We start from the raw sequence: 13,066 nt of genomic DNA on the forward strand, positions 1-13,066 counted from the left end.
AGAACCATCTCTCTATATAAGCAACAACAACAAAAACACACAAAAAAGCAATTACCATATTTTCTCTTGATGTGGTCATTTCAGAGAGTATACCTGTATTTGGGTTATTCTGTTAAGTAATACGGCAATTAAGTCTATGTACTAATGCATGCCATTTATTCCATGTAACTGGAGGGTTTTTGAGAGGATACGAACTAAAAAGAAATGCAGAACAAGTTTGATGTCAGTTTCACTTTCATATCTTTACTCTTGGTGTTGAACAATTACATAGCAGCACAGTCTTTCCAGTTGAGATCTGTTCATAGCAGTGCAGTTACTCAGATATGAACAGAAATGCTAAATTGATCGACAATAATAACCGGTAATGTAAACACTTATAATTACATGGGAATAGTACAAAACAAATACATTGACTGGATTAAGGTTGGGTAAGAAGGGGGGTTACATTTTATTTAACCTTATTTAGCATATGCTCTCTTCACATTTACTGAAATCAATCACATTTTCCAGACTCATAGAAAAGTAGCAATAATACAGTATTAAATGCAGTATACCGTATAAAATGATTTGGCACCTGATAAAAAGGCTACAAAATGGGACTGGATTCAGGAAGTGTGGTCCATCTTCAGGAGATTAATGGATTTTTCATTAGACTTAAATTGCATAGTGTGTGTGTTTTATAACGATTTAGGCTCCTCTCCTACTCCTCCAGCGAGGCGGTACACTGCCAGGCTAACTTCATGTGCCAGGGCATCGGCACTCTCCTGAAACACACAGAAACACATTACCATCACCACCATCAGACAGTGAGAGACAGAAAAAGAAAGTGCAAAGAAAGTTAAAGGCATAGTGAGTGAACATGGAAGGTGAATTGAGTGGCTCACTATCACTCCATGTCTCAGCCTCTCAGTCCCACCTGTGTGTCTGCCTCGGCGTACACTCGGACCACATCCTCTGTGCCAGAGGGACGGACAAAGGAGCGTGCCCGTCTGTATTTCTTCACCCGGCTGTCTATGGCCTCCTGCAGACCTGCTGGACTCACTGTTCTCCTCTCTGCATCTGTAGTGTCAATCACCCGCCGGTCTGCCACCTTTAGGCCGCACAACAACACTGCAACTGTGAGGCACTGGGATGAACTGTGTTAAAACATATGTACTAGTTTCCTTTTAATATACAGTCATTTATAGAAACATACGATGCAACTCCCTGAGTGCACACACGCACAAACACACACCTTGACTTTGAGCTGTCTGTTGGGCAGGTCTGTGTAGATGGCATCCCATTGTTGTACTGTCATCCCTCTGATGGCTAACACAGCCTCAATCAGCAGCATGTCAGAGATAGCATCTCCTACAGTCTTACAGAGAGAGGGAGAGAGAAAAATGTAAGTAATGCACACAGAATTTGACCCTTCATTGCAATGACTGTGTGTAGTCCCTGAATTGCTAAAATGGTTGACTGTGGGTGTTTCGCAATATGCATATTACAGTGCTGCACACTCATGTGCCGAGTGCATTCTCAGAGGACATTCTCTTGAGTATGTTCTTGTGAGGAACGGGAGTGTGGAGAATACATAAAACATTACATTTGAGAAGCACTCGCACTTCCCCTACTGTATTACCTCACACCGCCCCTCCCCCATTCACTGCACCTTCTTCCAGCCAGGACAATGGCACCAATAGATGAAACAAGATATACACAAAGCAAACGTTTTACTTTATAACTATCAGCTAGCTATATGTCAATAGTAATAATCTAGCTAACCAGATAGTTTATTCACGTGAAAAAAAATGTCAGCAGTCAGACGTCTACAGCGGGTGGTCCCTAAAACGCTGTGTGCTGAACGATCGGCAGACAAACGCTAGAGCCACATTCGGTACGATGTGTGTGAGCCTTAAGAACTGAAATTTCAGCCTGTTTTGGTGGGATGGAGTTTTGGCCTGCCTGGTGACATCACCAGAAAATTTGTTAATGGACCAATAATAAAGGCAATTCCAAACCTCTCTGCCAATAGATGGGTTGGTTGTTTAGCAACAAGTGCGCAAATATGGGGCAAAAACAACAGGGTTGGCTTAGATTGTTGACAACATGTAAACTATAATTTGCCTCCAATGTTTATTGAATAAATTGCACATGAGCACTTGTTGTCTATAAAATACATTGTTACAGTTGTTGGTTAGCTAGCAAGTTAATTTTTTAAATATTAGCATAGAGGTGACGTCAGTCAAAACACCTCAAAACAAATCAAGGTATCAAGAACAAGAAAACACTTTACGTTCCCACATGGCAGTTTCTTGTCATTGTTGCTAGCTATCTGGTCATCCAGAATCACAACAACACATGGACTTTTGTCCCATTTAAAAAAAATGTATTTTACCTTTATTTAACTAGGCAAGTCAGTCAAGAACAAATTCTTATTTACAATGACGGCCTAGGAACAGTGGGTTAACTGGTCTAGGAACAGTGGGTTAACTGCCTTGTTCAGGGGCAGAACAACAGATTTTTACCTTGTCAGCTCGGGGATTCAATCTAGCAACCTTTCAGTTACTGGCCCAACGCTCTCACCACTAGGCTACCTGCCGCCCCACTGAAGCATGCACGTCATTTTTTGTGACGTTCTCAGCTAAGCCGTCTATAACAGCTAGCTGTCAGTTTTCCCCTCCCCAATCAGACCACTCCCAGACAGTCCTAGGAGAAAATAAAATCTTGAGAATTTCCTTAGCTAAGAAACTGTTTGTTTTCAATGAAAATGGTTAAAAAGAAACAATCACAGTAAGTCCCGTCATTGTTACCCAGAAATGATTTGATATTGAGATAAAAACAGCTGCATTGGACCTTTAACATATCAAGATAAAATACTGTAGTCAGGCAACATATGAGATGTGAATAGGCAATATTTCATTCTGAGTTTATTTTCTCTTGCATCAGCCCAAATAATGTCTACCAGCAGTTGTGTTATATTTCTTAACGGACTTGCCAAGTTAAATAATAATGCTTAGAAATGTGCACAAGTGGATTACGCATCTAAGAAGTGCCCTCCGTGCTTTTATTTGGACTCCGACTGATGCACGCTCCAATTTCCGTGCTCGGACCGTGGTACTGTATTATGCATATTTAGAAACATCCTGTGTTGACCTGACAATGTGTGGCCATACCTGGTTGATGAGGTTGACCGTGTTCTGCAGTAGAAGTGCAGCTCTCCTCCTCTCGTCGTTGGTGTTGGAGTCCTGGGCTAGCTTCTGAATCTTCTCCTCTGCTGCTTTACTGAACAGAACCTGAGACGGGACCACAACATAACCATAGTCAGACGGGCGGCCATTGATTGCGTGCTTTCAGTGCGAGTGTGTATTTGTATGTGGCTTACTCACAGTCCCGTGGCCGTTAGCCTCAAAGTAAACACCAATGTCAAACTCCTGGGCTGCATGGTGAAGGTGTTTCACTCCTGTCTTGGTACACCTCACGATTACCTGGGAAGAGGGAGGAGAGGTCAGCACTGATCGCATGTGTGTGTTGGAAAGACTGAGGAGTGTGTGTCCACACCTTCATGGTATCTTCCAGGTATTGTGTAGAGCTGCCGTTAGCGTACGCTGTCTGCACCACGGCTATCTGCAGGTCAAGACCAGCCTGCACAAACCCAAACACACACAGGGGGAACACAGGTTAGTGTGTGCACACTTCTGAATGAGGATGGTACCGAGTCCGTGTGTGTTATGTAGGGGCGTGTTTAAGCATCATTCATCTTGGTTAACCCAGAACTAATGTCTTGCGTAATTGGTCAGCTGCTCGATTAAGTTCTGAGTCCATACAGAAGCAATGAAGAAATGCTAAACGAGGAGCAGAACCGGAACAAGTAGCTCCACCCTCTGTCTTCGCAAGCTATGGGCCGAATGTCACCTCCCCTTCCAAATTTCAAAAGAAGCTAACACCTGCGAAATCGTGATTTGTCCAAATAACCAGTGATGAAAAACCCAAGCCCCGGAACTATTGCTGCTCGTTAGCGAACGGTGCTCATAGTATAGAGACAGATCGATGGTACCACTTATGTTTACTGCAGTCTGCCCACAAGAGATGAAAGCATACAAGGTAAGTATAACAAGTGTGTGAGTGTGTGTGCATATACTTGTGTGAGCAGTTCTTTGAGGTAGGTGCTGATGAGAGTGGCAATCTTGTCTCCATCTAGCAGATGGAATCTCCCTGCAGAGCCGCTGTAGTAATAAACTATACGATCAGCATCGCCATCATAGGAACAGCAACGCTCCCCAGCAGTCATCTCCACCCCTAGAGAGAGCGAGAGACAGAGAGAGAGAGAGAGAGAGAGACGACAGAGAGAGAGAGAGGAAAAAAGAGAGAAGAAGAAGGGTCAGAGCCATCCACTTCAGGAGTCTGGCTGTGGCCTACAGTATTTATTACATGTAACTCATTGAGATGTCTTCCCTCTGGTTGCCAAACATGGAAACTATAATATAACAATCCTGAATGTCCTGCGTTTCATAATGAGATATAGCAGGTCTGTTTATCAGTCACCTGTAGTCTGAGACACACTCATGAGTCAAAGTTCGGTGTCGACCTCACGGTGCATTAGGACACACCAAGAGGTGAGCCCTACCTCAATAACAGCAGTCCCTGTGTAGCTCAGTTGGTAGAGCATGGAGCTTGCAAATACAGGGTTGTGGGTTGAATACCCACGGGGGACAGTTTGAGAAAAAACTATGAACATGTATGCACATGCTAATGTAAGTCGTTCTGGATAAGACCGTCTGTTAAATGACTAACGTAAATAATCTTAAGTAGCTTCCTCTCCTTGTTTCTTGTTCTTTCCCTATACAGATCTGAAATGTAAAATGACAGTGGCAAGTGGATATTCTCCATATAGCTTTCACTTGACTTACCCCATCTCTTCACAGCAATACAGATGCCGTGCAAATAAAATACCGGAAACTGGGCGAGGATGCTATTTGTGGTCTATTGAGAGGCACACATGGAGAGAAAAGAGACCAGGAGAGGTCTGCTGGACTGCAGTCGCACCTTTGGGAGCTCTCTGCTGTACTTTGACGTAGTCGGCTCCACACAGGTGGTTGAGTTTCCCGCTGGAGCCGTCGTTGAAGAGGGACAGCTGCAGCTCGTTCTTCAGGTAGGTCTCCATCTCACACACCTTCAGAGCCCCGATACCATTAGCGCCGTCCACCAGCAGGGCCTTCTGATCATCTGTACGGTTAGGCACCTGGAGAGAGGGGGCGGAATGGGTAACATTATTTTTCATGAACAATCATTTAACTGCTTGAAAATGTGTATACATGATTTATAAAATAATATACATGCTTATAACTGCTTACAAATGTGTGTATGTGATTATAAATGATAGAATACAAAGGTTTTATGTATAGTCATGCTTATTAAATTGAGGTTATTATAGTGTTACAAACAGACAGAGAGGTGATGTAGTCTTACGTTCTTAGTGAGCTGGATGAAAGCCTGGGAGAGTTTCCGGTAGTAACCTTTGACAGTGGCTTCACCATAGCGACCCTGGGTGTTCTGACAGCATACCATGTAGTGCAGCTGGGGTGTCGTCACCAAGCCATAGTCTGATCGACAGGGAAAGATACCAATCAGTCATTTACAAAAAATAAATAATAACCAACAATCAATCACACACCAAGGTGTAGTCGAATAAGAATGACAGAAGGATTGACATAATAGACAGCTAAGGAAACCTAAGAGTTAACGCACCTTTACTGTGGCCTCCCAGGGCATGGACTCCATCCAGTACTGCCTGTGATAGGCTGTCACTACTGGGCCTGAAGTAACACAACCAATCAGATTAAACGTCTAAGGAGATATCGGAGTTGCCTGACGACTCAAACTGAATTCTTCCTCTGCTGTATGTTTGCTACATAGTTCAGTCTGAGAATTCCATCTATGAAGTTGTTTGTGGTGACGTCAAAATGTTGTACAAAGCAAAGTCATCAGTGACTGGATCATATCTAACCAATGAGAGTATCAAAGCCAATGACACATTTTTAGACGCCGCTTTACCCACGTGTGTTCTGGCCCAACACATTGGTTTCTGGGACCAATCAGAACGGTTGCATTAATTTGCATCACCCGGTGCCACATGTGGAAAGAGTTTACGTATTTAAGACCATTCCATTGGTCCTAAAGTTAAATCTCCACCCACCCAGGACACCGGGTGATGCAAAAGGAACTCACCCGTTATATTGATATTCATGGTTATAGTTTAGTTTCTAGAGAATGCGAACACCCCAGTACCTGGTGTCTTTGCCCACGAACACGCTGGCCTCTTGGGCCATGCTGATGTCCTCTCTCTCTATGACGTCTTTCAGAGCGGTGAGTAGCTCCTCCTGCTCTGCGTTGGCCAGCTGGGTGGCATAGACCTCCCACGCAGGGGTCACCATCTCCCCCATGGGGTCCACCAGCTTCACCCCGTTATCCTCCTGGAGAGGGGTTGATATAGTGGAAGAGAGGAGAGGTGGAGAGACAGAAAGAAGGGGTATGATGAGAAGAATAGGTAAATGGAGGGTGAGGTAAATGGGGGGGGGAGAGAGAGAGAAACATGGATATTGTGTAATTCAGAAAAGCAATAGTTTACCTGAAACCAAATCAATACTAGACAACCTTCCTCTAATAATATCTGAAAATCGGCCCTGAGAGCACACCAGAATAAAACACCAGAGACTATCAGTTAAAGAGAAGCCACACAAACACAGTGAATGATTAATAGGCTACTGAATGCACTTCATGTTTTGTTCACCTCAGGGTTGTGTGACGCAGTGACCATGACTCCGATGGTGGCCTTAGTCTTCTTGGAGCGGAGTGTGGCCAGTAAACCCATTCGGAACATGACATGGTCTAACTGCTTAGAGTTGGTGCGGAACCCAGCAGTACCATACTGTAGGACCAACCCTACAGGTTTAGGGTGGACAGCAGACTTCTGGGATACTTCCTCAAACTGGGCCATTCCTGAAACACATAACAGGGAAACAAAGGTAATGTCCTGATAGTCTGAAGTTGGTTCCTTTCTTCAGCTCCTCTCCTTCATAACATGTAGTTTATAGTCGTCAAGGGGCTAAACATGTTAGGAATCCCAAAGAATCATCATGATCTGATATTCATTCTGAACACATTACAATAATAACGATGACAGCAATACACCTTTGTAAACACTATTACAATATTTGATCTGTCAATTTAACGAGGTGACTGAGAAAACATGTTCATCATGCATTCGTCGTTAATCCACCATAAACCTATGCCCTACTAGGGCATACTTTACGGGTCAAAGGTGTAACGTTGTCTGTGCTGAACATTGATGTCAACCAGCTAGCTACTGCAGAAACATGATTGAGCTCCTCTGACATACGTGCAGCGTCATTTACTTGTTAAACGATCAATAGAATACAGACTATTCATTTCGAAATACTTACTAAACTGATCAATTGTTTTTCTTTCACTTACTTGCAGTTGTTGAAGAAGAAGCTACCAAGGAAGTGGAGTGAATGGAAAGCTTCCTGATTCTCCTGGCGACGTGGCTGCGGTTCAGGGTACGTCACGTGACCACGCCCTTCAACTGTGGTGCGCTGCTACTTGGAACGAACCCAATAATCTGAGCACATGAACTGGGCGGATTACACATTCTGTTTTGATGCATTTATTCAGTGGCCACCGTTTTAGACGACGATTTCAAACAAGAACAATTAGTAGGTTTGTTTTTCCAATGTTTTTTTCCCCAAGACAAATAAATACGGTATATTTTTAATCATAGAGACTTTAATAAAGTGCCTAGAATAAATGTGTATAATACAATGCAGTTATTGTCTATTATATTATCTTGTTCTGTATAGCCTTTGCAACAAACGGCAGACAACGCTACGTTACTTATAAGGGGTCGAGGCAATACAATTATGCTAATATATTGCGTTATAGGCTACAGTGTGCGGCAAAATTTCAACGACCAGGCACGGCTACAGTAATAATGAGAGAGTAGTTTAATTGAGAGAGTAGCGTCATGAGGGCACCTGCCATTTGGAAAATATAGGCTAATCCCTGTGCGCAGTGTGTTCGAACCTGGCTTCTAATATTGTGCACCCTTGCAGCAGTGCACACTTGAAAATGAACACTGTCATATTAGCGATATGAGTTATATACTGTAGGCCTACAGGAATACTCCCCTTTAAGAACGCACGACCGTGAGCGTGGTAGATTTGGGCGTGTGTCGGCTAATAAAGCGTCACCTGACCCTGACCTAACACTGACTGCACTGAGGGAAGATATGACAGAACCGCAGACAGATAGACACTCTAAATAAACGAACGAGTGAATTAAATACACAATTATTTCCAACATCTCCATCTTCATATAGTAGCCTATTCCGCGTCCTTGGATTGGTGCGCCGGTCAGTGTTCGCTACTGCCACAGGGGGAAGAGGCGCAACTGCTGTAGACAAAGAGGGAAGGGCAACGCGCCTATCAGACATTCCTGATCAGAAAAAAAAGATTCGGTAGGAATATTTTAACCCACGAGCCGACAAGGACACTGTGCGTCATTACTACAAAACGGTTATTTTGAAAGCTCTACATTCTACCGGTGCATTTACCTCCTCCGGTTTACCGTTTTGCGTGGGGAGTGGAAACACTTGACCGTCAATTCGATGTTCCTGCAAAACGGATAAGAGAATATTCTGTGGATTTCTGATGAAGTTTGGACATTTGGCCAAATCCATTCATTCCGAGGACAAGAAGCGCTGCGCGGTCGCAACGTTTTCGATCTCTTGGTTGATTCTTTGTTAGGCCTATTGCTTTATTGCTGTGGTGCGAGGAAATATATTCTATTACCAGCGTAGTGTTACGTAAGAGTGGCGTTATCCAAGGTGCTGAACTGGACGTTATAACGGGACACAAGGCAAGGGAAGAGAGCAATCTTGCGTAAGTCTTACCATGTCAGAACACACATATAAACGTAACCTAATTATTTAATTTCAAATTATGTCTTTATTTATTTACTTGAGCTAATTTTGAAAATGTGTTACCCATTCAGAAGGTCACAGGCCTATCCGTGAGGGATTTGGAGAGGACCGCACTGCACTGGCATCGTTGATACCCGTATTCCTGTAGGAAGACCGCCTTTTCATATTCTTTTTTCTCATTAGTGAAATAAGTTCTTGAGGTGGTCGACTACACGGGGAGAAAATGTCGGGGCAGACGCTCACGGATCGTATTGCCGCTGCGCAGTACCAGTTGACCGGATCAGAGGTATCTCGCGCCGTCTGCAAAGCCACCACTCATGAGGTGATGGCGCCCAAGAAAAAGCACCTGGAATGTAAGAGCACTCCCATCCCCACCCTTTTCTGCATATATTGATATTTCGGGTCTTTAGGCCTACTCTCCAACTTGATTAGGATAGACATTTGTTTATTCAGAATTCACAGAAACACACACACATACTGTAATCACACACACACACACACACACACACACACACACACACACACACACACACACACACACACACACACACACACACACACACACACACACACACACACACACACACACACACACACACACACACACACACACACACACACACACACACACAGAGGCAATATCAAGTGTAGAACACATGTCACTGTAAACTGCATCATTTGCATTAGATGTCTATGGACAATTTGTTTGACATTCATTAAATTCAATTCAATGACATTAAGTCAATTTATATGTTAGGCAAATCTTCAACCAATGCATTCAATTTCTATGTTCCTGCCCAGCATGTGGGCAGAGTGGTAACATTAATTGATGTTTCGATGGAGATGACCCCAATGGTGACCCCTAGTCATCTCACATGTGCAGCCCATAGTGATTGGAGAGAGAGGTGGTCATAATTCAAGACAGGCTGACACACACAGAGGCCGATAGTTATAATACACAATGCTCTTGTTCACTTGCCCTTGCACACTACCCCTCCCAAACTTCCCTTAACAGATCCTTATGGCAGGAACGCATGTCTTCAAGTCTTCACGGGCTGCAGTGTGTGCTAGTTTTGTTATTGATTAGCTAAAGAGCTCCCTTACTTGGTTTCACAGGTATAGCCTACACACTATGCCGTACATCAACTGACAATGCACGGGCAACAACTAGAAAACAGATATATGTAGCCCGACTATAGATAGATAGGCCTTTACATCCAAGTTGGCTTATTAACCAGTAGACAATTTTTCCTGCATCACCACAGAATTGCAACTTCATACCAAACAGCTCTGTTTCTATAAATACACAGGTCTGCCTCATGACAAGACATTATTCATCACTGTCATTCGGCCTTGCAGCCTGAGTCAGACTAAACCAGTCATCCTCCGTTGCGTGGATGGGTGGTGTTCCACCTGGCTATGTGTGTGTGGTCAGGTGGCCGGCCTAGTCTTAGGCTAGGTCTAGCAGGACTCATGCCTTGTACTGTGTGATCCGCTCTCCATTGAATAATGCATTAATCAGCCAATGTCTGGCCTGCATTATTTACACAGCCAAAGGTGGCAATGCTAATGATAGAGTAGGCAGGAGACTGCTAGGGATTAGTTTAGCATAGCACAGACAGAGAGAGACAATTCACAGAATGGCTGTCAAGGGAAAGACCTGAGCTCTTTAGCCAACAAATTATATTTGAATGTTTACTGTACATTTATAGGATTTTCATTTGATCACCCTGTTGCAGGAGAACTTTTCTGCAATATACTTCCTGATTTGTCCTTGTTTTGAAGATTGCTCATTAAGAAATGCTAGCGGCCATGACTGATGCCAAAAAACGAGAGTTGTCTTGGGAAGTGTGGTTTGATGTGGGTGTGTTATGTTCACATATCGTACCTTGGCACCGTAGCAACAATATGGTCACATCCTCAAAATAGTCACTTCCTTAAAATAGTCACAATTAATCTAAGATAAATTAAGAAATCTTTAATTAATTTAGACGTTTTTGCAAAGGAAGTCTTAGTCATGCAATTGTACATAGCTAAGCTATTTGGTGCAGTATTTCTCAAGTGAAATTAGCATGAGGCCTCCCGAGTGGCACAGCAGTCAAAGGCATTACTACAGACCCGAGTTCGATCCCAGGCTGTGTTGCAGCCGGCCACGACTGTGAGACCCATGAGGCGGCACACAATTGGCCCAGCATCGTCTGGGTTAGGGGAGGGCTTGGCCGGTCGGGATGTCCTTGTCCCATCGCGCTCTAGAGTCTCCTGTGGCGGCCGGGCGCATGCAGTGTTTCCTCCAACACATTGGTGTGGCTTGCTACCGGGTTAAGCGGGCAGTGTGTCAAGAAGCAGTGCGTTTTGGCAGGGTCGTCTTTTGAATAACGCATGGCTCTCGACCTTCGCCTCTCTGAGTCCGTACGGGAGTTGCAGCGATGAGACAAAACGTCGGCTGCTGCTCTATTTTACTGCTGCTCCTTAATTACCTGTTACTTTCATTTCTTATTATTATTCATTTAAAAAAAACTGCATTGTTGGTTATGGACTAGTAAGTAAGCATTTCACTGTAAGGTCTACACATGTTGTATTCAGCGCATGTGACTAATAAAAAGTTGATTTGATTTGGGCAGATGACGTGTGACGTCCATAGGCATTTTTCCCATTACTTTTTTCACGCCAATAGGCATGCACATTTATTTGAGTGCAATGAAAATGAATGGGACATATTGAGTATGTTTACATTCACAGTAATAATTTGACATTAAACTGATTATGTCAGTAGGCACATTATGCAGTAGTAATGTAAACACCTTACTCTGCTTATCCTAAATCGGCGTAAGGTCAAAATCAAAGGAAGCATATGCAGAATAAAACACCTTGTTTTCAGGGCAATCCTTTGAATTACTAGGACGTGTAAACACCTTCAATCGGTCTTCCAACTGTGTATTGTGGGGGGGGGGCTCAAATAATTATAATAATCACAGTGGTTGTAGAGGGTGCAACAGGTCAGCTCTAGCATCATCATGTCCCATCATGTCCCAGGGTCGACCAGAAAATATTGTGTCAATACTTTGCCCCTTGATAACCAGGACACTTCTGTATGTTATAAAGGCGTTACATGGTCGCTGCCCGTATCATTGCATAGTGCCAAAAATACACAAAAGTTCAGGGGCCTTACTTTAACATTTACATTTACATTTACATTTAAGTCATTTAGCAGACGCTCCTATCCAGAGCGACTTACAAATTGGTGCATTCATCTTATGACATCCAGTGGAACAGCCACTTTACAATAGTGCATCTAAATATTTTAAGGGGGGTGAGAAGGATTACTTTATCCTATCCTAGGTATTCCTTAAAGAGGTGGGGTTTCAGGTGTCTCCGGAAGGTGGTGATTGACTCCGCAGTCCTGGCGTCGTGAGGGAGTGTGTTCCACCATTGGGGAGCCAGAGCAGCGAACAGTTTTGACTGGGCTGAGCGGGAACTGTACTTCCTCAGTGGTAGGGAGGCGAGCAGGCAAGAGGTGGATGAACGCAGTGCCCTTGTTTGGGTGTAGGGCCTGATCAGAGCCTGGAGGTACTGAGGTGCCGTTCCCCTCACAGCTCCGTAGGCAAGCACCATGGTCTTGTAGCGGATGCGAGCTTCAACTGGAAGCCAGTGGAGAGAGCGGAGGAGCGGGGTGACGTGAGAGAACTTGGGAAGGTTGAACACCAGACGGGCTGCGGCGTTCTGGATGAGTTGTAGGGGTTTAATGGCACAGGCAGGGAGCCCAGCCAACAGCGAGTTGCAGTAATCCAGACGGGAGATGACAAGTGCCTGGATTAGGACCTGCGCCGCTTCCTGTGTGAGGCAGGGTCGTACTCTGCGGATGTTGTAGAGCATGAACCTACAGGAACGGGCCACCGCCTTGATGTTAGTTGAGAACGACAGGGTGTTGTCCAGGATCACGCCAAGGTTCTTAGCGCTCTGGGAGGAGGACACAATGGAGTTGTCAACCGTGATGGCGAGATCATGGAACGGGCAGTCCTTCCCCGGGAGGAAGAGCAGCTCCGTCTTGCCGAGGTTCAGCTTGAGGTGGTGATCCGTCATCCACAC

General features: G+C 44.3%; 2 protein-coding genes across 3 annotated transcripts in view; one reads left to right on the top strand and one right to left on the bottom strand.

The window, feature by feature from the left end:
• Nucleotides 1–223: 223 nt before the first annotated feature.
• pgm3 (phosphoglucomutase 3) lies at nt 224–7,616 on the bottom strand. Its single transcript, XM_035775063.2, has 13 exons — nt 7,474–7,616; nt 6,770–6,978; nt 6,268–6,452; nt 5,728–5,795; nt 5,449–5,582; nt 5,026–5,221; nt 4,121–4,278; nt 3,541–3,624; nt 3,369–3,467; nt 3,156–3,275; nt 1,235–1,357; nt 917–1,090; nt 224–764 (listed from the first exon to the last, which is right to left on the bottom strand). The coding sequence occupies exons 2-13, from the start codon at nt 6,974–6,976 to the stop codon at nt 678–680; spliced, it is 1,635 nt and encodes a 544-aa protein (XP_035630956.1). The 5' UTR covers nt 6,977–6,978; nt 7,474–7,616; the 3' UTR covers nt 224–677.
• Nucleotides 7,617–7,677: 61 nt separating this feature from the next.
• LOC118386992 (clathrin coat assembly protein AP180-like) overlaps nt 7,678–13,066 on the top strand; it is a 29,990-nt gene continuing 24,601 nt past the window's right edge. Inside the window, exons 1-2 of one of the 2 annotated variants that reach the window (XM_035775064.2) lie at nt 7,678–8,939; nt 9,052–9,333. In XM_035775064.2, the coding sequence (XP_035630957.2) occupies nt 9,204–9,333 (130 nt within the window). In that variant the 5' untranslated portion in view covers nt 7,678–8,939; nt 9,052–9,203. The remainder of the gene's footprint in view (nt 8,940–9,051; nt 9,334–13,066) is intronic. The other variant, XM_035775065.2, reaches the window with a different exon arrangement.

This window comes from Oncorhynchus keta, chromosome 8, assembly GCF_023373465.1.
Source record: "Oncorhynchus keta strain PuntledgeMale-10-30-2019 chromosome 8, Oket_V2, whole genome shotgun sequence".
In the NCBI taxonomy this organism is placed as follows: Eukaryota; Metazoa; Chordata; class Actinopteri; order Salmoniformes; family Salmonidae; genus Oncorhynchus; species Oncorhynchus keta.